This window comes from Lissotriton vulgaris, chromosome 2_1, assembly GCF_964263255.1.
Source record: "Lissotriton vulgaris chromosome 2_1, aLisVul1.2, whole genome shotgun sequence".
NCBI lineage: Eukaryota > Metazoa > Chordata > Amphibia > Caudata > Salamandridae > Lissotriton > Lissotriton vulgaris.
The window spans coordinates 157,329,890-157,355,104 of NC_141687.1; the positions used below are offsets into that span (position 1 = coordinate 157,329,890).

The 25,215-nt window shown below is 40.9% G+C and overlaps 1 protein-coding gene across 1 annotated transcript in view; it reads right to left on the minus strand.

The window, feature by feature from the left end:
* ASL (argininosuccinate lyase) overlaps nucleotides 1-25,215 on the minus strand; it is a 150,398-nt gene that overhangs the window by 93,865 nt on the left and 31,318 nt on the right. The window contains exons 3-4 of the mRNA XM_086954622.1: nucleotides 8,473-8,667; nucleotides 248-331 (exon numbers count right to left, since the gene is read on the minus strand). Coding sequence (XP_086810748.1) covers nucleotides 248-331; nucleotides 8,473-8,667 — 279 coding nt within the window. The remainder of the gene's footprint in view (nucleotides 1-247; nucleotides 332-8,472; nucleotides 8,668-25,215) is intronic.

Sequence of the window (25,215 nt, forward strand, 5' to 3'; positions counted from 1 at the left end):
GGGCAGTGGAGGTCAGGCTGCAATGAAGGAGGTGGGCCCCTCAGGAAGTGTCTTGGCAAAGCTTAATTTCAGCAGCAGCTAAAGCCATTTTTAATTGCTATTAATTCTCTAATATGTATATTTAAAAGGGAGTCACACACATGGATCTGAAATGTAGGTAATTATACTTCTTGCTCATCAGTGGTGCATGACCCCCTGGACACCTTTAGTAAGTATGACCCATTCAAAACTCACGTCCTCAACCTACCTTTAACCGTCGTTCATTGGCTGTATGGATGTCCTCGTCACCTTTAGTCACCACAAATTTTCCTTTGGACCATTCTTCAGAGATCTGCAAACATCAAGAGTGGATGTCACATTATTAAACACTTCTGCATGTATGTGTGCTTTCCTGTAAAATGCCATAGATATTTTCAAAGCCAAGAAAATGTTACAGTAATTCAGTCCATCCGATTGCTCTATTAATCTCACAGAGACAAAAAGTAGATAGTTGTAAAAATAAGGGTTGGCCTTAGCTCCAGTATTTTGCTATAGTGTAAATGTAAGATTACATGAGGAGCATAACTCAGCATTTAGAGCTATTTTCTAGGCAGAACATGCACCCTTGCATACCCAAGGATGCATCACAGACCGAGGATGCATTTTGCAAAATACCGCTAAATGCAACAGAACATGAACAGCACCATCCAGCAGTTACCCATGCTCGTTAAGATTGTTGTTCCTTTGGTAGGATTTTTGTGCCAAATTACTCACAATTATGTGAACGGCCATAATTGCATCATTTTGGGTAAATTCACGACAAAAGAGTAACGTCAAATTACTCTTATGTAATAAAAATTTCGCCCAGGCATACTGAAAATAAGGTTATAAATAAAAAATTCTATAAAGAAATATAGGGAGTAGAAGGCTGAGGGATGACAATTGGAATGAGGAGTCCATTGTAGGGACCTCCATTATGGGGATGGGAACTGAGGCAGCTCTTTGACCTCAGTGACCTTGACTTGGGGCATACTGGCCTTGCTCGGGGTTTGGCATGGACCCTTCACTCAAAACAGCAGGAGCAATGTGACACTAGGAATGTAGGGGAAAACTCTGCAGTGAGTTAGGAAAGTGAGACCGCACAGGTGGAGGGCGTCACTCAGCGGCGCGGAGACGTAGTGGGGCGGGATTAATCTGTGCCTGGTGCGGGAGGGAGTACCGCAGCGGCTGTGGAGAACAGAAAGAGATGATGTGGTATGGAAATGTCATTGGAAAGGCAAGACGGCAGATGTTTCATTGCTTTCTTTGTCTCTGTGTTTCAGAACTTATCAGTGATCATTTAAAAAAAAATATCAACCTAGATTCCGAGAAATTCCGTTTTTAGATTGTACGAAGGGGGCAGGATTTCAAATACACCGGTGCAATAAAAACCTGCAAGAACCCATTTCCAGAACCAGTCTAGCTGGAAATCTATAAATGGAGGCAGCATTAGACTAAGTTGCAGATGTCCGGAATTTGAGATAAAATATCAGAGCTCCCAAAATCTGCAATCAGGGATGAATCACATTATCTTGCTGTGCCCCAGCTTCCATATATGCCAAAATTCGAGAAGCTAGGGGCTTTAAATTGTTCACAGCGTCTGATAGAAAATAAAATAAATTCCTACCAAAGTATACCCAAAACTTTAAAAATCCGCACCACTATGATCCTCATAAAGCAACACTTATCTTTCCTTTCCATTAATCTTTCCTCTTTCTCAACAATTCATTGAATTGCTCTCTTTGTTAGGGATTCCCATATCTGGTTTAGGGCAGTAAGATACAACAGCCAATTGATTCAATAGCCACAAAAATCTTCATAACTCTTTCAATGTTCATGAATGGAGTAGCGCCAAATTAGGTAGAGAACATGTTAATTTACAGCACTACAAGGTGTCACTGGAATCCATAGACTGACTCCTCGAGCGGCTCACTGTCTGTAGGGACGTCAGAAGAAATGGTCACTTAAGTTTTAAGGGTCACTTAAGTTTTATGGCATGGCGGTTGACCTTTAAATGTTATTAAAACATTTTTTTAATACCCATTTAGGTCTTGAGTCTACAAATCAGCATATATGTCCCTTCTCTATATTTTAAGCTTCAACATACCAGGGTATTTTTGAAGGGCCAGTAGTTGGCCTGGGATGAATATTGTGAAAAAGTAAGATGCACGAACTTGTAGTAAGTAATGTAATTGTACCCTGCTGGAGCCTTGTTTTTTTTGCTCAGGTAAACACTGGCCTCAGAATAAATAAGATCAGTTATAAACATTATGCCAGGATAATACATGATGTTCAACACTGTCTAATTTGTTAGCAAAAGGCAAATCAGGTTTTCTCTACCAGAAACGTGACATGAGAACTGATGCCAATATATGCTAGAAGGATGCCATAATATTCCAATGCAAGGTACCAAAATGCACACGATTGTTGCTCGCATATTCCACAATACAGTCCCAGGGTGCTAACAATTCTAGTTTAGGATTATGCCACCATTTTCCAGAATGTTGCTAATGGTAACCCTACCAGCTTGCTAATGACTCTGTTGAAATGTGCCAGACATCCGTTCACTGTACCACATTGTATGGGGTTATCACTGATGCTGAAACAAGACTGGGGGGTCTGCATTCTTCCAAGAGGCTGCTCACTGTGCAGAGGGAGAGGAGCTTGGTCAGTAGTCTCAGATGTCAGAACTGTTGTACCGAATATGAGGACTGGTGCAGGTTGTTTATTATCCTCAGGGTGCTGGTCCTAGAGGCTCTGGCTTCAGCAACAGAAGTATCTATACTGTGATAATGTGCCAGTATGTAAAGCAAGCAGTGATATACCTGTATAACCACAGCTAGCAACAGTATGTTACTCACACACTGCCACGTCATTATTCACATTGCCCTACACCATATAAAGCCTTTCTTGGCCATTTGCTGAAGGTCTCTTGACTCTGGCCAGGGTTGAGACAGTATCTGTCTTGGTCAAGCAGCTGATGCATGCCTGCCCTGATGATTGCACTATAGCCCTTAATCAGGCGGGATCATCCTCAAAAGCTTCACCTCGAAGAGGGTCCTATTGCCTGCGCACCCTCTGAGGATGCCCCTGCTTAAACATGCATCCCTACCACTATGAATCTCCAGAACACTCTTTCCATCCACAGGACCTGATCAAGTGTCTACTGCAAGACCCACAGAAGAACAACCCTCAACTGCCCCTCCACATAAGAATGGCAATACTTTGTTCCATCCTAAATCACCCTGTATTCACAACCACCTTATTAGGAAGTTCTCTACATCTGCTGTAAGGTGCACCTCGGGATGGATAAAGCACTACAGCCAGTAATAATCGCATTAGGGGTGAGAATACATTCAATGAACTAAAGAGCTCCCTTCTGGAAAAGAATAACTGAGTGACCCTTAAAAATGTAAGTATTTTGTCATAGGGGACTACTCCTATAGTATTCTGTTCTGTATAAAGAACAGAGCATTGCTCCTTATTTCCTTACAAATTCCCTTCGATGTAGACCTCACAAATACTGAGCGACTCACCGTACTACCTATAAATCGGACCTGGGTAAACACTACAAATTCATCCTGAGGACCAATAACCTCTCTAAGTTTTACACACAGCACATGTGGGGGTGGGCTGAGTGAATATCAGGCATACAAATCCCTCTCCTGCACACAGATGCTCCTCAAACCTCCGCTGCTCTGAACCATACACACAGAACGATGGTGGACATCTAGTTTGCATGTTTTAGAGTTCCTCAACCACGCAGATCTCATACAGATCATCAAGGCAATGTAAAACAACATTTTCAATGGACGAGGGAGTAAAAAACAGATTCTTTTTGGTACCAGTCCTGTCCTATTTCATTATTTAATCAAGGATATTAAAAAAAAAATGGCATGCAGATAACACGTGCCAATGATTCAGTGATACTAGCAAGGAGTGCTAACACCCTTCATGAAGTTCTGAACCAGAAGGCTAAACACTTTAACAATCGAAAACCCCCAAATACATACCTTGAAAGGAAAGTCCTCTTCAGAGGGCTCGTGGGCTTTCATATTTAAGAGCTTTAAAAAGCATAGAGCCGAATATTTCCCCCATGCTGCTGTATGGGAGTGAAGGTCATCTCCGGTCAGCTTTCTACCATTAAAGACTACATTCCTACTATTGGTAAAAGTGCAGTGACTCAAGCTATGCCTATATCACAAAAACCTGGAATGGGTCATGTCCTTCTGCACTTATGCTGAACACTAATAATTAAGGGCATAGGGTGCCAATTCTTAAGGCAGGGATTCAATGAAGAAGCCACCAGAGCTACTCTTCTTCATTTACTGTCAATGGTCCTAAATGATAATGGAAATTGTCAATATTCAAAGTGAGTAATAATTGTGCAACCATTCGTCTAAAAATTAATCGAGGTAAACTGCAAATTGAACAATGTTCCTCAAAAAAGGAACTGATGTTGAAAGAAGCAATTACTAGGAAACATTTTTAAGAACATACTGTAATTTTATCTGCAACATATTAGGCTGCAGTGGGTCAACAAAAACCCACTAATCAACTGAAATGACTCACAAGGTTGACAACGGATTGCCTTAACTCACCCGCTCAAGAGTCGTTGCTGAATTCCATACACAATAGGGAACAGTATGTGCACGGTGTACTTTTTAGGATTCAAGATTTTGTAAAGATATTATTAATTTGCCCCTATTTAAAACTGATGTATTGCAGCATATTGTTAATAAAATTAACAATGCAATCATTGCTTTATAATACTGAATCTATTACTATTTCTTATATAGTCTGTACATTTTTTAACAGTCTTATTCAAGAGAAGTAAACTGTTATGGATGGTCCCATACTTGTATGATCTCGAAGCAAAAAAAACTGAAAAACGTAATTAGTCCAAATGTACATATTGTAGTAAAGTGAATCGTATGTAATGTACTCTTCCTGTATTGTAACATAAATAACTTTCCTAGGCAACTCGGGTCTTATTGAAAATCAAGTCCTACACATGAAAGAATGATGGCCATATAAGTGCATTGTTACCGGACAAAAACAATTAAAATGGTGTCATTTTATTCATATAAAAGGTAAAATTATGACATGGACATACATGGTTAGAAATGCATGGCTGATGTACAAATAATGTATTGACTAACTAGCCAAAACATAAAACAATTACTTAATCAAAGACAAAACAGGAAATAAACAATCGTTTTTATTTTCTCAATTAACTCAAAGCTGTAAATGGTTTAATACTGTTTTATCTTGTCTTTTTAACTATTTATTAAGTGTTTTTATTAATAACATGAATTGTATTTTTATTGTTATGTGCTTTTAAGATATTTCTATATCGAAATAAAGCTTTGTACAGCTCAATTCCAATGAAAAAAATGACAAGTGGCTGAGATGTAATGTAGTTTGTAAATTCTTCTATGCGTGTCTCGGCATACAAGCGCCTTCTTCAGGAAGAGCCACAGTAATTTTTAATGGGTAATGGACTAACTCACGGCTTTGGGAATGGAGGGGCGAAGATTGCTGCACAGCGGTAACACTCTGTTATGGAGTAAACACACTTTGTAAACGGTTGTTGTGGTCAGAGAATGCGGTCTAAGGATGCTGCCACCATTCAATTGATCCAGAGAATCAGACCTGTATTTAGATATGAGTAATGGTATTCCGCTCACTGTGCTGCTATGTGTAATCTTATATAAACTAAACAAATGCCAGTGCTGCACAATTATTAACCTCAGTCAAGAAGGACAATGATTGAAACAATTGTCTGCAAGAAACCACTTTTTCCGTTTCTTTCAAATTCAAATTCTTTAATTAAATCTTTTTACTTTGAAGCTATTTTGTCGAAATTTTTCACATTCATAAACAACATTTTTTATAAATCTTTTTAGGAGCCCCTTAAAGTACTTCACTCACATTCCCTCTCTAAAAACCTCTACAGCCTATATACATCATATACACTTTGTCAGACTCATACTCTTATAAACCTAATCTTCACATCACATGAAATAATATGTAAAAGATTAAAAATATGGACCATTGTGACATTTAGGCCAATCTGTAGTTATTAAATCTGTGCTTTGTATTGGAATTTGCATTTCATTGGTCAGATGGCCTTTTTGTATATCCATTTTGCATATATTTAATCTTGTACATAATATTTCAATTTGTAATGCTTCACCATAAATAAGGGTTTTTTAAAGGATTCCAGGGTGGGCATTGTATGAATGTAGTATTATAGAGTGTATGGATGGATGTGAAGATTAGGTTTATAAGAGTATGAGTCTGACACAGTGTATATAGGTTGTAGAGGTTTTTAGAGAGGGAATGTGAGTGAAGTATTTTAAGGGGCACCTAAACAGATAAAAAAATAAATGTTGTTTATGAATGTGAAAAAAATTTCGACAAAATAGCTTCAAAGTAAAAAGTTGTATAAAAAGATTTAATTAAAGAATTTGAATTTGAAAGAAACGGAAAAAGTGGTTTCTTGAAGAGAATTGTTTCAATCATTGTCCTTATTGACTGAGGTTAATAATTATGGCATTTGTTTAGATTATTCAGATTTCGGCGTGGCCTTGCTGGGCTCATTGCCAAACCCTTGTAGTTTTTTCATGTGTAATCTTATGGCACGATGATCTTCAAAAAACGACCAAATCTCCAAATGGAGACTAAATTCGATTAGTTGTCTCGAGGCGGCAGCATTGTTTGAATCTGGACAATATGAGTTCTTGTGCCTGACAGCATTCCATTTCGTATCTACATCGCCTTCTGCCTAGATCAGGGGCCAGATGTAGGTAGCCCTTTACCGATCGGAATCGGCCGAAAATACCGATTTTCGGCCGTTTCCGATCGGTAAAAGGCTATGGAGATGTAGGGGCACATATTCGGTAATTTTACCGAATCGTTATTATTACCGAATCGGTAATAAGTACCGAATCGGTAATAATTACCGAATCGGTAATATTTACCGATTCGGTAATATTTACCGATTCGGTAAAATTACCGAAAATGCTATGTGGGTAGCCAATTTTCCATTGGCACATGGCTTACAGAATCGGTATTTTACCATGGAATACAAATCCATGGTAAAATACCGATTCCTGTGTACATGCACATCTGTGCATGTACACATGTGCCATGTGACAGACAGACGTGCCCTTAGGGCATGTCTGTGTGCCACATTGCACACATGCCCGTTTTGGGGGTGCTAGAGGGTGTCAAGGTGACACCCCCTGCACCCTTGACAAATTCGGTATTTACCGATTCGGTAAATACCGAATCGGTATTTGAATTGAATCCTATGGGCTTCAAGGCCCATAGGATTCTATAGCAAATACCGATTCGGTATTTACCGAATCGGTAAATACCGAATTTTTAAGGATTCGGTAACATATCCAGATGTTGGGACCTACATCCCATTTACCGATTTTGAAATACCGAATCGGTAAAATTCGGTATTCCAAAATCGGTAAATGGGATTTACCTACATCTGGCCCCAGGTGCCTTATTTTTACTAAATCTCTTCTTTTATTGTCCCATTCACCACACATTACCTCCACCACAAATCATTGTGACCATTCAATCACCTAGTATGGTAGAAATGTTTGTTTTCACAAATAAATACAACTTCACATAATGAAGCATCTGCCCAAAAACCTTTCTGGCCAGGGCTATTCAGTTGTGGCTCAGTTTCATCTCCATTATGCGGATCCTGCAAAGGTCTTTACCTGAATTATGATTTTTTTTCAATTTTATTTTTATACCTATTGGGGTTTTAGTGGGTGCTCAAAAGTTGCTTGTGAGCTCCAAGAAGTGAATGTGGGAATGAGGTCCAGTGTCTAAGAACGAAATAAAAGCTATTAAGAATTGTAAAATAAAAGCTGATAAAAATTAGTTAACAATACAACTGTAGTAACTAGGACTTTGGATGCAGGGGCTTTACAGAGAAATGTGTTTTTTAATCTACTTTTGAAGATTCAAACCTCATGACCCTCAGGGCAGTTGTTATGTGGTTAGATCGTATGGAGTTAGGTTTAACTGGAACAATTGGAGTGTTCATGAAGATGTCTTGGTGAGCCTATGTACATGCTCCAAAAGGAGTCTAGACAAGATAACACAACTGTGTTCACTAATATTTGTTTACATTTTTCACTATGCCATCTTGTGACCCCTTAGTTGCAAAATCCATCACAAACTAATCTGATTTACGGTGTGATAGAACAACAAGGGAACTACTTCCTAAAGAAGATTACTGCTTGATAATGGAATGCCACAACTTTTACAACATCAGAAACTTTAGAAGAAGCATGGCCACAATGTCAACATTCAACGGATGTGAAAAAGCGGATAAGTTGTGATTCTTAAGCAGTAATCTGTGATGATCCATAACGTTAACCTTTTAACAACAACAGTAGGAAACAGGAAGAAAATTAATACCTGATCAAGTCCAGTAATGATTTGTTCCATCTCAGCCTTGGTCACAAGGCCTGCCTTTTCCAGTGCTTTCACATAAGCTTGGCTTCCTTGGATATCGGCTTCCCACATGCGCTTATCATAGGAAATCGAGGAGTTGAACATGTCCATGATTGGGTCGATACCACCAACAAATCTCCCACCCCATAATTTATTCCCCTAAACAGGAAGAAAAACATTGTTATAATAATGCTACTGTCTCCTCAATAAAACTTTTGAATTTTCTGTTGGAATACTTTTTTTTAGATGAATAGCCATCTACTTTAATAAAAGTAAAAAAGAAAACAATACGGAGTGAAACTAAATGAATTCTATGACTGTGCAAACCCTATTGTTATAACTGATGTAAATGTAAATGTATGAAGCTTATATAGCGCATGACTTACCCTGGGGCATCTCCGCGCTTGCTTAGGGAACCCGTCCTGGTATTCCCCTGTGAGATAACCCTGGCAGGGTATCCACAAGGTGAAAGCCAGGCATCCCACCGCGAGGGGCCGATGTGGAGATTAAGCAAGCTATTGCCCAGAGTCGCAGAGTGTGAACCCGTGAGTCGAGAAGGCACCGGAGCGAGAATTATCGAGTCCGTGGAATTATTGAGCCCAATACCCGCCGAGGCGGGGAATTGAACCCTGGTCCAGGGCTGAACTCAAGCTCCAGGTCTGCCGCCTCTAACCCCTGAGCCACACTTCTGATGCTATATGAAAAGTGAAATATGGTCTTATGCACAGTCATGAAAGAAATCAGCGGGCTCAAATAAAAGGAACTTCAATTTTTCCAGTGTTTAATTTGAGTCGGAGGTTGCCGGCGGGGGGTGGGTTGGTGGGGGGAGGTCACTAACACTCTCTTTGAGCCTGGTACTCTGTGTCAGACGTTTCCAAAAAATAAACGAAGCAGATCGACGATGGAAGAGAAAGACGGACAAACCGACATAAAGGGACAAAGCACAAACCTGTTTTTTAAGTTTAAGAAGTTTTATTATAGATTAAGAAACAATAAATAAGTCATCTCATAACAAAAAAATAATAGGTAGTACATTATATAAATGATTACTATTTGACAATAATGGGGTAATAAGAATAGCAGAGAGAAAGGAGAAAGAAAAGACAACAGAAAGATAAGGAAAATATAAAAGGCATAGTTGATGTATCAGCAATAAGTATACAAAGGTATAATTATGACATAAAACATAAGTAGATAATTCTTTGAGAAACTAGAATACAAAAACTAGACGTGTGTAGAGGAAAACATTCAAAAAGGCGTAGGAACTTCTTCTAGAAAATGGTGAGGTCCCAAAGCAGTGGCCGCAGATGAGTCTAAGTAACTAGCAACCAGTGACCAGAGAGTACCTTTGCGTATGGTGAGATCTCTGGGGTGAAAATATGCTCTATCCAGTCTGTCATGGTAACAGACACAATAACACCATGCTTGAAAAATAAGCGGACTAGTTTTTCCAATTTTTAGTTATTTATTGAAAAGCAATATCCAATAAATCAATAATTTTGTAGGGCATTGTGATATGTTCCATTTTTCTAATAAACTGCCTACAAATATATTTTGATATGAAAAAGGAATATTGATATGAAAAATTGCATTAATTTGGGCCCACAGCTTTGGCCAAAATTGATGAGCAAAAAGACAGGTGAAAATGATGTGAAATAAATCAGCTTGAGGGAGCTCCATGGAACCAACATTTGTGAGAAATTGTGTTGTTTATTAAATGACAAGGGTGATAAGAGGAGCCTATTTTAGGTTTAAAAAAACAGTATTTGAATACTATTTATAAAAAAAGAAAGCTGCATGTGTTCGTCATATCATTGTATAGATGATGTTGACTCTGCAATCCACAACACTTTCAACAGCCAGGGGTTTGTCGATTCTACTTCCAGTTCCCTCACTCCACCTCCAAAATATACTTCAGGTCCTTATCTCCTGGAAAGACTAGCCCTGTCCCCATACCAGTGCATTCAGCTTGCCCATCATCTTCTGATACCCATCAAACAGTCCCAGACTCCTACTCTGCCTTGCAAACTGTACTCAATTCTCAATTTCAATTTCAATTTATTTTATCATGATTTGGAATTCCGAAGAATTCCACATAACATTACAATAAAACATTAATTCATAAAAAAACAGTATTAAAAACCCATGAGGTTACACCCTGTCATTATCCTACATTACACAAAGTACATAATAAATGTTTCATTAAACCCCTAACTTTAGTTACAAATAAATACTGAAATACACAATTTTCCTAAAAATTACCTCCTCCCTAAGAGGACTAATCTCTGTTAATCATTAAATACATCACTCCGGGGGACTGAAATCTTCTAATCATTATCTAGTGAGGAACACTATTGGCTGACTCCCTAATTTAATGAAGCGATCTAATCTAATCTACAATTAGATTTGAACAGCACATGATTAGGAAATTATGTATAGTTCCTCCAATGTACGTTTAACGTTAATCTAAAATAATAATTACAATCTAATTTTTTTTTAAATCTTATTTTTGGGCACCTGATCCTTCTATTTTTATATTGTAAAATGGAGCCTTTAGAATCCTGTCATTCGCATGGTATGCTTAATAGCCAGTTTTAACCGAATCTGTGGTACTTTCGCTTCCTGGGCTGCCGAGTCGTGTCCTAACTGACTTGCTGTGATGAAACTGAATAGCGGCCGGCCCTGGTAGTTGTAGGGCCATATTTGTAACTGGTTGAAGTAACAATAAAGGTTTTCCAAAAAAAAACAACAAAAAAAATCTTATTTTTGGGAGATGAATTTTAAATGAAAACAGCGGCAGGTTTTTATAAAGTGCCATGTAAAGTGCCCATGCAATCTACATTGTGCTGACGCAATAAAACCTTAATCTTTATCCAGGGCTTATACCTGATTCGACCCTTTTGGCTTTAGACCAAGATTAATAAACTCAGCTACATTTATACAATTGTTATCCAATATACAGGCAGCAGATTAACAAAAGCAAAAAGAATTAAAACATTTCTTATATCGAGGACAAAGAACAGAGTTAACAACAGGTGATTTTGAAAGTGCTACTGAAGGTGAAATATATCAAGATAAAGTGCTAGTGCATAGATGCCCTAATCCTGGACAAAGCCCAGAATAATTATCTAGCATCAACATAACCAAAATAGCTCGAAAGCTGCACAAGAAAGTTAAATAGCAAACAGGATTGTTAAACACACTAATAAATAATTGTTACTTATCGTATGCTTACACAAATTAAAAATACTTAAAGCGCTCAAAAGTGCTAAGACAAGGGAAGTTATACAAGGTACTACATTATCCACTGATCACCCCACTTATTGGCTTCTAATATACATTTAAAAATTCTTTAAAAAAGCAGAAAATCTTAAAACATATCTGTTCTGACGGAGGGTGCAGAAGAAAATTGCATGCCTGTTCAGCTGTCGAAATATTATATTGTAGAAAACCATGCCTTAGAAATTTGCGACGTATTGAACTAAGTGCTGGGCACACAATTAAAACATGATTAAAATCTTGGATACCACCATTGCATAAATCACAGTCTTTCATTTTTGGGGATATCTTCCTAAGCACCTGTTACTATCCTCAACGGCAACAAACTCATTCTGGAGAGTAGAATCACTCTGCGTACACCATGATTCAGGTTCCAAAGAACATACGGCTGGGGATTTTTTGATAATTGAGGTCTCCGCTATGCAGTCCAGTCTGCCATTCCCTCTGCATATTTTCAGATCTCTTTCTCGTGAGATCACATATATGAACTTTTTAATTAATTGCTTTAATGCTATTTTGTTTAAAACTGCTGCCTCTACTAAGTCTAAACCAAAAATGCTTAAAGCTTTTAAATAGTTTCTAAAAATTACACTTTTACACAATAAATTATTAAAAATTTCCTTGTGCAATGCTCGCCTTAACAGATTTTCTTGACCATTTATTAAAGCGTTACACCACCTTAAAGTCCCTGCCAATGACAAAACATACGTTGAGAGAAGGCCAAATTCGAGCCTAAGAGCCGCGATTAATGCAGCGTGACTCAGGTTACATATTTGACGCCAAATTTTACCTTCCACTTTCTCGAATTTAGCCCACTCACATTCGTCAATTGTTTCACATGCGTAAATCAGGGTCGGCGGAATCTTTAGTTTGTACACTGCAATAGTATGTGAAAAATGTCTTTTCCTGCATTGCTTATACAAGCGGTTAATTGCTGATGCTTGTGAAATAGCTTTACTTTTGCAGTGATCTAAATGTCTGATAGCAGAGCACCTATTTGTAAAAAAAATTCCTAAATAAGGATAAAATGTCACTATTTCCATATTTTCATCCCCCAAAAACCATTTCAGATTTGATCTAACCTTATAGCCTTTCTGACTAAAAATCATCACCTTACTCTTAGAAGTATTTATTTAAAAAAGTATTCATTAGTATAACTGACTAGCTCCGTCAGACGTCTTTGCAACCCGATTGGAGTTCGGTCCATGATGATTACATCGTCAGCATACAGCAAACAACTTAATTTTAGATCACCCACTTGTGGAGTCCCCTTTACTCTCCCCTACCCGGCATGGAAGGTCATTTATGTAGATTGAGAAGAGTAAAGGGGCCAAGAGGCACCCCTGCTTCAACCTGTTGTGGGTGGTGATTTTCTTTGATAGGCCTTGGGTCCCCCCTAACAGAACTTGAGTCCAGGCAGAAGAGTGGAGTGCAATTATTACTCTTAACAAATTCCCTGGGATCCCCATCTTTATCAATTTCCTCCACAGCGTCCCCCGATCTACCCTATCGAACGCTGTGGAGAAGTCAATGAAAGCTGTATACAGCGGAAGCCTCCGACCCACAGGATATTTATCAATTAGGGTTTGCAGGACAGAGATGTTGTCTAAGTTGCCACTATTCTTCCGAAAACCAGACTGTTCAAGGGAAATTAAATTATTACCGAATACCCACTCTTGTAGGTGGACAAGGATGCTTTTTGCAAAGAGTTTTCCCGTTGTGTCCAAACGGGAGATTTGCCTATAGCTTGCAGGAGAATTTTTAGGGCCTTTCTTATATAGAGGTACTATTATACTGCCCTTCCAGGAATTAGGGATATCCCCAAACTTATAACAATAAACGAACAGGGGATGTAACACCTTTTCCCAATCGCCACAATCCTTTTTTATTATGGCAACAGGGACATCATCCGGCCCCTTTGCCCCGGAGTATCTTGCCCCCTTAATGTATCCCTCAAGTTCGCTCATTATAGGTGCTTCTACCTCTTCTACCAAAAATATGGACCTATTGAACCCCTCAACCAAAGCATCTATAGGATTGGGGACATACAATAGGGATATGTAGGTAGACCATTCAGATTCAGAGATCAACATGGGCTGAGATTTTACTCTACTGTCACAGTATTTGGCAATCAATGCCCAGTACTTTCTAGTATCCCCCGAGAGTGCCACTTCCCGTAGGTTAACCCATTTTTCGTCTTCAGAGGCCCTGCGATCTGCAGCTATTTTCCTTTTCCAGACCTGTTTTAATCTATATATCTCTTTTTGTCTTGATGGCCATGGGTCTATAAATTGGGATCTGATCAACCCATTTATCTTATTATTAAGAATTTTTATTTCATTAGGAAGTGTTACTTTAGGGGCGGCGCTATCACCTTTCATCTTTCTTCCCAACTTTCTGACAGCAGTCATGACTCTTTCGTATCTCACGATCGTGGTCTCCCAGGTTAAAGTGAACGCAATGTTCTTAAATACCCAATGAAGATTCGGAAGGTTCTTATGTGACCAATAAGAGCGGCCATTACTTCGAGAATATGTTACTATCTCATTCCTCTGATTTCATAGATCAGGTTTCTCGAAGTTTAAAGCTATCTTGACAGCCAATATGTTGTGGTAACTCAAATTAGTAGGGAAAACCTTAAACTGGAAGCATGCCCCGAACAGTTGAAATGAAACTGCCATATAGTCGAGAAGGGAATTGCCATATGACCCGTGAAAGGTGAGGGCTGCAAGTGAATCCTCTGGGAATCTGCCATTTAATACTATAAGGTCAAGGTTTCTCAAATGTTGCAACAGTAAAAGGCCACATTTATCAGATCTTAAATCGGACGGGAATACTGCATCTGGTATAAACCAAACCTCCTCCAGGTCCAAATTGGAAAAGGATGCAATTGAGCTATTATTAATCTTGGCATTAAAATCTCCTACCATCAGGATACACACTCTTTCATCATTGCTACATAACTTTTGCACAAAAGTGCAAATGGAGTCGACCAGTGGGGTGGACGCCTTCCCAGGAGGAATATATACATTTACCACATACAGAAATGTTGCACATCCCAAGTTGTCTTGGTCTTGCACAGATACAGCAATTTGATGGATGAATAAATATCTCAGGGACCCATACTAACTCGCAACTTAGCAGGATGGCTAATCCTCCACTAGACTTTTTTTGCTGCACTACAATACACGTAGTAGTTATCTAACTCGCAACTTAGCAGGATGGCTAATCCTCCACTATAGACTTTTTTTGCTGCACTACAATACACGTAGTAGTTATCTAACTGGAATTCTTCAATTGCCCACGTCTCTTGGAGGCAGATTATTTTAGGGTCTAGGTGTGCTAAGGAGATAAGCTTAAAATGTTCTTTTCCTAGCCCCGCCAAATTCCAAGACACGATTGTTCCTAGTAGGCTACCTCCGCTCCATGGGGATAGTGTTAGTAGATTTAGCCCCATTCAAAGTGCCTGCGATCCAGTTCCATTTTGACACCTCATCTTCACTATCAATGCCAAAAAACTCATGAACCTCGGGTGCTACTACCTTTATTTTTCTTACACCCGATCCCCTCCCAACTGTAATTTCCAAATCCTCAAATTTAGTAGTCATATTGTCACCCTCATGGTCATTTAATCCTATCCCTTTCCAAAAATAAGAAGTTTCGAGACACTTCAACGGAGCACCCTGGGATGTGGGGCAGACAATGACATCTATTCCTCTTTTCCTAAAGCCATCCACATTTGCTAACACGAGGGAGGACACCACCCCTGAAGTAAAGATTGCTTTGGTGACCTGAGGTATGTCCTTCCAGTCTAAAGGGACCAACTCAATATCTTTAGAGGAAATTAACTTTAGATCCTCTATTTCCAATAGAATTCCTAGTAGGGCCCTTCTTTTCAATGTCATTGGCTCAGCATCAAAAAGAGGGATAAAAATTAAGGCATTATTCACATGCCCAGTACCTAACTCTGGGGACCTGAATACATTCGTATCATAAGGACTCCTCATGGAGTCAGTGAATTTACCCCCTTTATTGTTATTAACCGATATAATCATATTTCAACTAACTCCCCCACCATTACTTACATCAGGCTTCGTGAAGATCAGGGCGGGACCCACTGATTCACATGCGGTCCCACTTAGTTCTATACTTGGGGATGGTGCAAAGATTTTTATATTATCCACCGTCGCTCCTGTGCTACTCTCCAAATTTGAATCCCTTCTTTTCCTGGCCTCACCCAACCCATTTTCATTCTGGGAAATACTCGACTTACTAATCAGACTAATCGGCTGGGGGACATTATCTTGCTCCTCAGTTGTACTCAAATTCGTCAGGAGCGAAATTAGAATGATCCGATTGTACTACGCTATGGAACCGCAGCTTTTTCTGCTTACGCTTTGGGAACCGGCGATTTTTCCCCTTCCTTTTCCTCCTACAATGGTTTTTAACACTTCCCTCACTTACTAATAAATGTTCCCTCACCCCAGAGGCTTCTAAAATATTAATTATTTCAGCTGAATCATGAGTTTTTTTTTTTTGACTTGCTCATATTAAAGATTGGGAAAACACGCACTGTATCTGTCACTGGAGAGACATTTACTTTTACATTTTTCCCCTCAAAGGGGACCTTTGCAGAGTCATTAACGATAAATTGGGATGGGCTTGGAGTCAGATTTCTTCCAAACGGCAAACATCCAACATCCACCAACTGATTATTCGGTTTGCCTAACCCTAAGCCATTATCCGCATCATGTATTCTGCCATTAAATTGACAAGGATTGTTACATATAGGGAAGGAACACTTCGCACATACTTGGCTATGTTGTTTAAGATCTAAAACCCCTCCCAAAATGGGCGTTAGGACTTTGAGGATATGATCCGAGTTAGAGGCACTCTTCTCCAGCAGGGACAAAATTGCAGCTAAAAAAAAATCACATTTGGTAAATGTATACGTTACCCCCCCTGAACGTGCAGTCTCATTTTTAGACAATGAAAACGCGGAATTCCCTACCCGGTGATCACAGGGCATAGATAAATCATGAAAATCGGATGTCAAAGAGAATTTAGTAGGTGTACTGCTATACATATTTGGCATGTGTAAATGAACTCCTGCCTGAGGAGACAATATTTCCTTATTCAGATGGGGGTCTATAACCAAACATTGAGCACCTGATTTTTCTAACTGCTTCAGCCGTTCAGCATTCTTTTCCAATTGAATGGCAATATCCGGTAGAGTGAGGTCTTCTGTTTTTGCCTGCCCATTAAGGTCACAATGGACTTTCTGATATTCACTTTTAGGGGAAAATTCACTTCTTTTTAACGGTAAGCAGTCTAGTAAACTCATTTGAGATACACCTACATTGTCATGTACTTTTTCAAAAAGGGTTATCAAATCTGCTAGTGGAGAAGGAGGGGTGACGTCCTCACTTTCGCCACCCTTACTCTGCATGGAAACTGCCACCTCATTCCTAGATAGAGCCAATTCCATCTCCAGACCCGGATTTTTCTCCACCCCTTCTTGATATGACCCAACAGCTCGACTTACAATAGTGGGGGCGCTACATTGTCTACGTCCCCATTAGATTTCTGTATTATTATTACAGGAAAGAGTGGTTCTGGTCTTGATATATGGCTATCTACTCCATTCTCTGCTATTATTTCGGAGTCCATTATCTCCTCGATTGATTTCTCCTCATTTCCCACAACTCCAAGATCTTCATTGTCTTGCCCTGTTCCGCTCTTAAAACTTCTTCCCTTTTTAGAGAACATTGATGTTATTGATGGGTATGATTTTAAAAGAGTTAGGTGAGCACCAATTCTGCGTCTACGGATTAATTTTTGAGGTTTTGGGGGACTCCACGACTTCTTGTCACTCTTATCACTCTTGACACTATGGTTAATGGCTTCTAGAGAGTTTACAGATTTTACTTTAGACTGAGAACGCAATCGCCTGACAGACATTACCATGGCAAAAAAGATTATCACCACGTAAACTTAAAGTTCCTCCAGCTAGAGATGTGACAAGGCTAGCAGGAGAGAGCAATTCGTTCCAAGAGAAAGGATAACTGAATGATAACTGAATGATGTGAAGCACTGCCTTAGGACAGATTTTAAGTGGCGTTATATCCGCCACAGAGTAGTCCTCAGATGGCCCCCAGATATCTCTGCAGAGACCCACGGCTATTCATGTGACACCTTACCCGAGGCCTGGGCGATTCAGAGGTAGCCCAGTCTGAGCCGCACGCCGACCCCCGTCTGGCAACTGAGGCTATGGTGACTATGATGACCGTGGTAGACTTTCTCAGGTCAGAGGAAGCACTTGGAGATTAAAATTATAACCAACGCGCACCACCCTAAATATCTAAAACAGGCAAAAAAAAAAAAAAAAACGCCTGAGTCAACAAAGTCCAAAGTCCAAGGTCCAAGTTCCACAGGTCCCTAATCCACAATCCGAGGATCAAAGGTAGATATAGAACAGATATTCACTTGTTTCACTTCGGGTTTCACTTCTCCCGACGCTGTCCACTGGCCCCGGAGGGGGTGGGGGGGGATTATCGAAATTACAGGAATTGCGGGTTGCGGGCGAAGTTTTCTTTCACAGTGAACCCGCCACACACCAGACCACACAGCGCTCAGAGCCGCAAACTGTACTCCATACTCCACCAACGCTGAATTCTAGCTCTCATCCTGGCCTGCGGGGTGGAACCTCATGGGGAAAGGTCAGGGATTGGTACTTCTCCACTGGCAAACACCACACGTGTAGGACCATCATGACAGGTAGCTGAACTCTGCGCTAAGATTAAACCCATTGTGGACAGGCAGCAGACACTACAAAGACTTGCAACACAGGACTCAGCGCTCAACAACAAGGTATTTATAAGGAAGTACACAGGAGACCTTTGCAGTGGCCCCTCGTCTCAATGTTTGACTGGTAATACCCAAATAAAATTGTACACCAAAAAGTATTTACAAAGGAACTGGACGATGCTGTGTGTTGTAACTAAAATGCACTCTCTACTACTCTGTACAGTACAAACAATATTTCTGGTTCTCTAGCTTTTGTTTCTGCACTTGTTTCTATCTATCTATCTATCTATCTATCTATCTATCTATCTATCTATCTATCTATCTATCTATCTATCTTTGTGTGTATCACCCAGGGGTATGTTTTACTTAGGATAATGTTTTCAAAGGAAATGTCTTTTTGAGTTCCTAATAACTTTGGAACGGTTTGACAAATCTTCACGCAACTTTAAAAAAAAAAGTACTTTTTATTACTACTTTGTGCATGGAAAGTTTTTGGGGTGATTCGTTAAACGGGGGCAGAGGAAAAGGGTGGGGGTCTCAAAACAAGTTATCCCTATTCATGTTTCCATTGGTAGTTTAGATATAGTTAAAGCCCAACCAGCTGAATGGATCTACACAAAAATTGGCAGAAAGCTAGATCTTGGGCCAGAAAGAGTGCTTTTTGTGATTTGATGGAAATCCGTTTAGTAGTTTTTGAGCAATTAAGGTTCAAAATAATTGTGTATTTGACTCCAGGGAGGATCAGTGGGCCGACACATCTCATGATGAGATCTGATTGCCTGCTAACACATTGACAACAATTTGGTGGCAGCGATCATAGGACTCGAGTCCTAGGAAAAAAACAAATTTTAAAAAAACACCTTAAGAGGGTAGGGATATTTTGACGCCCTAGGGTCTAGGGTGAAGGACTTTGTAAAAAAAAATGTTACCACAAATTTATAGAGGTTCTGAGAATCTGCTGTACAATTTAAAAAAAAAAGAAAGTGTAGGTTCCCATGCGATAAAAGATTTTTTTTTAAAACACCCCCCAGGGTGGGCCATGTCCTGGGAGGTGGTGCATTTATTATCTGGGGGTCCGGGAGCGGGTGGTCCCCCTCCTCGAGCATCACAAAGGCATTGTGTTATCCATCCCTCAGCCTGACAATTTAATAAAGGGGGAATAAACTCAGGAACCCCATCCCCTCGGGTCACATAAAAAGTATAGGTGAGGCTCCCCTCGATCCTCAGAGAGGTCCCTGGACCCCATCTCCCGGGAGCCATATCTTATTAAAGGAGTGGCTGGCATGCACACCTCCCCAAGCCTCCTAAGGCTCAGGCACCCATCATCCGGGGCCATAACTTGGCAAATGGGGAGGGGGCATGTGGCCTCCCTCTCAGAGACATTCAATGGACCCAGAGACTCCATCCCCCCCAAGGCACTGTGTCTTGAGGTCCCTAACCTCCGGGACACCATCTAGTTCCCTGCCTGAGAGCACAGGCAGGCCTGGTAGGAACACAAACCAGCTCCCATCAGGTGGGAGCACAAAACGTTACCCTGCCCGTTCTCAGGCAGAGAAAAAGAGTGAACTGCTCCTACCCGGGGAGCAAAAGAAAGCTGCTCCTGAAGGGTGGAGCTGCAGGGGCCCTGAGCCTCCCCCCTTCAGCCTCAACAAGAGACCTGCTGTGGGGTGCCCCAGGATGGCACAGAGAAACTCCACTTAAAATTGAAAAGATGCCTGGCTCCTACAGCAGCAGAACGCGGACAGGGCTGCAAGAGCACAGGGCCTCCCCTGGTGGCCCCCAACAAAAATAATGGCCACCGGGGCACCCCTTAATATATAAAAAAAAAGTGCTGACTCCTGAGAAGCCCCGAAAAATGGAGCCGCTTGCAGGGAGCTGGTGGTGCTTTGTGGGTCTTGGGGCTCCCCAGCAACCCCTAGAGAAAAAAAAATTGTGAAGAAAGTTAATAATAAATGAGCGGCCAGAGCCGCTCATTTATAAATTTACTGTTCCTGCAAAGGAGCACCCCATTATACCTTACGGAATTTTAAAAGATATTTTTAAGCTAGAAGAGCTAGGGGCACCACAAAACATGTTTTTAATCCTATGGGGTTCTGCAGGGAGTGCGCCAGCCACCCTACAGCATTAAAAAAAACCAGTAAGTCTCCTAGCTCATTAAATCCATCATCCTAGAAGCTTATTGTATTTTTTTTAATGCTTGTAGCTAGAGCTCTGTGCTGTTTAGCTGGAGAGCAGGACCACCTTGTGGTAGGTTTTATAGTTGCATTCTGGAGCTTGAAAAATATTTTTAACCCGTTGCGTGCTGCCGTCAGCAGCACTACCTCGCTAGTGCTGCCGTCGGCCGACACGGCCCCGCCCACCTTTTAGAATGCCCGCACTGGGCCGAAATAACGGTCGCAGTTAAGGCATTAAAAAAACTCAAAGATATGATGCTTTTTTATTTTAAAGTTTTTTTGTAAATATTTTGGTTTAAACATTGCAGTGAATTAATACTAAATATATTTAATTAGCCAACAGTTCCACTTTTTATATTTTGGAGCTCTGATCCCTTGAAAAACTCAGTAGGTCTGCCTTACATAAAATGACACCCAGTTCATGTTCCCAACCACTCGCTGCGCATGGCTCATGTGCAAGAGGGGTGGGTGCAGGACATGGCCACGGCCAAACCTCACACCAGGCGTGGGGGGTTGGGCATAGGGGGGCCTGGCCCACAGCCAACACCTCAGCAGTCACGGCTCAAGGCTGGGATCACATGCGTGTGAGATCTAGGACGCAGGGCCTGGCTGGAAGTCGAAGGCTGTCCATGACATGGGGTTGCCTGCCCGTGGGGGTTGTGGCCATCCCCATGCATTACATATGGTAATAACATATTACTTTTTTTTAAAGTTGAAATCCACATAAAAAACACGAAGGGTTAAAGTGACGTTATAGTTAGGTATAGTAATAATATCTTACTCTGTATTTAAAAAATCTTTAAAACTATAGCATGAACCCTAAGGTAACTATAACTCGGGCTTAAGTAATACACTGCTAACCACCCCACATATTACATCTCTCATGACATGTTCTGTGACATCATAGATAATATCACTGTAACATTAGCAGTTAAATCATCACTGTGCATGGCGGAGGTGCGTGGTACAGTTACTATAGGGTGCACTTTTTAGTTTCTTGGGATAACTAGAACTGAGGAATTTCAATCATTTTGTACGTTTAAAAAGGTAAGCTTTAACTTGCATTTTCACTTAACTACAACAGTGTGCGAGTGTGTTTTTCAGCACCTTAAAGTCTACCCTACAATTCGCAGGTTAGTGCTTCTGTAAGAATGTTATTTGGTGTGTCAAAGGAAGGTGAGCAATGCTAGTGTACACAGGTGCTTATGATACCGTTTTTTACTGAGCCATGTTTTACACCCCTACACTTTGGAGAAGCCTCACCATTACTATTTTCAGGCAGAATGGATGTGTACCCTAAGCAAACCCCAGGTGCCCTACAGCTCCATAGTCTGATCTTGGTACAATAAGTGTGATCCTGGTACCATACTGCTTCTAAGTGTGATCGGCCCTCTACCTTCTTGGTCTGATCTTATCTGTCACATATCAGATAGGATTAATCACTGGTTGAATATAGATGACAGGGCTGTGGAATACACCAGAACAGGGAAATTGCACCCTGTTCTCCTTGCAAGGTGGCCTGGTGGGAAGAGCGCTTTACGGAGGCACCCAGGCCTTCTGGAGACCCAGGTATAGCTTTCCTGGAACAGTATATGTGTCTCAGCAAGGCATCACCAGGGGATCCCCAGGGCTTGCAGAACATAAGGACAACCTTCCCTGGTGATGCATGCATATCTCCGACAAAAGATGAATTCTGGGAATTACCCAGACAATACTACCTGCATGCCTATAACAAAACAAGATTTGGGCGTGGTCAATTAGGGAATTTCCTGGATCACCTTTAAATAAGGGTGTGCAGACTTAGCCCAGGCAAGCTATTCCTTAAATTCGCCAGAGACAGTCCTTCGATGTGCAGAGGTAATGGGAACTGTCTCCACTCCACAGGGCAGAGGAAATCTGAAATCCTTTACCGCTGCCCAATCCTAAATCCCATTTTTTTTCTTACCTCCCTTAACAACTGCCTGCATCTAAAATATTTTTTAGAAATAACATAATTGTATATATTATTTTTTTTAAACTTACCAGAGTGGTAAAGGCATGCGTGGTAAAGGCGCAAATATTTACCTGCGTGGGAAAGGCATGTGTGGTAAAGGTGCAAATACTTACCTGCGTCATAAAGGCTGCAATGTAAAGGAATTGCGTAAAAACTGAATTGTAAATACTGGTTTCCCTATCGTGTAGGTTGGTGGGGGAACTCCGAGAGATTAGCTCAGTGTTTCCTTCTCAGTTGTTCTGAGTTCTCTGCCTTTGTTTCCCACGGTATGTGTCACAACTACGCCTGCAGGTACATGTACTGGCTTACTCATCTCCAAGGTTTTAAACTGAATCCATCTGCAAGTTACCCTGATATAACGTGTTGTACTTCCTCTTTCATAACTAGCTAGGTTGTTAATTTAGCACTTCCTTAAATCACCCCCAACATGACATCACCATGGGTCCACCCACATCACCTCTTTAAGATCTTGGCACTCCTCCCAGGGCACACGCCTCCTCCCCGAGCCATAGTGAACAGAAATCCTTCAGTCCAACCTGAAACTTGTTCTGTACATCCACAGCATTTGGTACCACAAATCTGGAGGGGGCTGGGACACTGCTGATATATGGTGCTGCTTCCGCCACGACAAACTAGGTTAAACAACACCCTTAGTTTAATATCCAGAGCTCCATAAACCAGCTTTCTTTCTTCAAGCTATACTAGATAATGCTACAAAAATGGTTGTTCCTCAGTCATTGTGTCGCATATTTGCCACTTCAATTTGCAATAATCTAATAAAACTTCACCTGAGCAGGCACAGTCTAATGTAGACAACGCATCAGAAAGATTATTAATACACAAAGCAAAATTATATTTTAGCATTGGTCGCTCTCTTTTTTCTAGCAGCGGTGCTTGCCATTTTAGGCCTCCTGGTACAATCTTGTGTTCTTTAGTAATTTGTGGTGGTGCTAAAAGGCAGCTGCCAGCAGAGCTCTTAATGTAGGACTAGGTAGCTTGGATGCTCATGGGTTGTCAGTGTGAACCTCATGGAGGTGGGCAGTAAGAGAATTGTGTAGTAAACTTCTAAAGTACAAAACCAATCACCTTTGAAGGGTGCTGGAGTCCAGGTGCCGGTTCCATATATGAACACTGGGTGACAAAACAAAGTGCAATTAAATATTGACTAAATTACATACCAGTAACCTTCATTTCTGCATTTCTTCTTTTCGCTTCTCACTTCTTACAAGGATGCCCTGCCTACCCAGTAGCCAAGTATTTTGCTTTTCACCGCACTGTACCATCTACCTCTGCTGTAAGGGTTGCTTAAAGCCATGAGACCACCAGTATGCACCAAGCAATATGTACGAGGGACACAGGTGTAACACAGCCATGGGGGGGTGGGGAGGGGGGAGGAGGTGGAAGAATCAGAGTAGCGGAGATTACTGAGAAGTGATTCAGCTTGTCTGCATGCGAGTAAAATCACTTACCATACCCAATGGCCTAGAGTAGCGGAGGAAGGTTTGATACTATGCAGTGGTAAACAAAACTAATGAAAAGGTTGTCACACTTCCAAAAACCAGTCGACCTACGAAGGTAAACCCATACCGCATTAGCCACATTCCGCAAATGGGGCTTGGCCTCAACATCCAAGGATAGATGTCAATCTTACTCTGTAAAACAGTAAGTGCTGGGGCCCAAAGTCTGGCTAAGAAGCTCTGCAAGTCCCCAAAAATGAGTGCCGGTGGGCCCCACCTGCTCAAATTAAGCACTAGGTGTGAGGCAAAAATTGCGTAAATACCACCTCCTGTTCCTGATGGAGGGCACAGTTAACCTGTGCAAAAGAACACTAATGCAATTATGAAACCATGCGATCTTCAAAAAAATCTTAAAAAGAGAAGAACAGAATGAAGGGAACTCACCTCCTCCAACCTTCGGGCAGATGTATTTGCCACCAAAATAACACTTTAAAAAGACAAAAATGTTTTCAAACTTGCCTAATAGGGATAAAATGGAAAAGCCTGAATAGTGGAAAGGACCAGTGGCAGATCCCAGGAGACACTAACATCTTCAACTTAGAGCACAATAAGGTGAAACCCAAAGACTATGAACCCATGAGAGCACCAACCGATGCAAGACCTCCCCTTGGTTAACTAAGGACCCCGATGGTGGATCATTGTGAATGTAGAGTGGAGACCGAGAGTTTGAAAACAAACCTTCCTGATGGAACTGAGGAGCCAGCTTTGGAACATACTCCGGTGGACATACGTCCCTGAGCTGAAGCCACTGACAAAAGAGTGTACAGTGGGAGCTACATGGCCCTAGATACGCAAGCGGGCATACGCAAATATTAAAAAGAATCGGACTTACAGAGGAGCCCTGAGGAACTGCACAGTCGATAGAATAGGACTCTGACAGGTAAGAGTCGTCCTGAACTTGAAAAAAGTGACTTTGTAAAAAAAGAGGTGAAAGCCA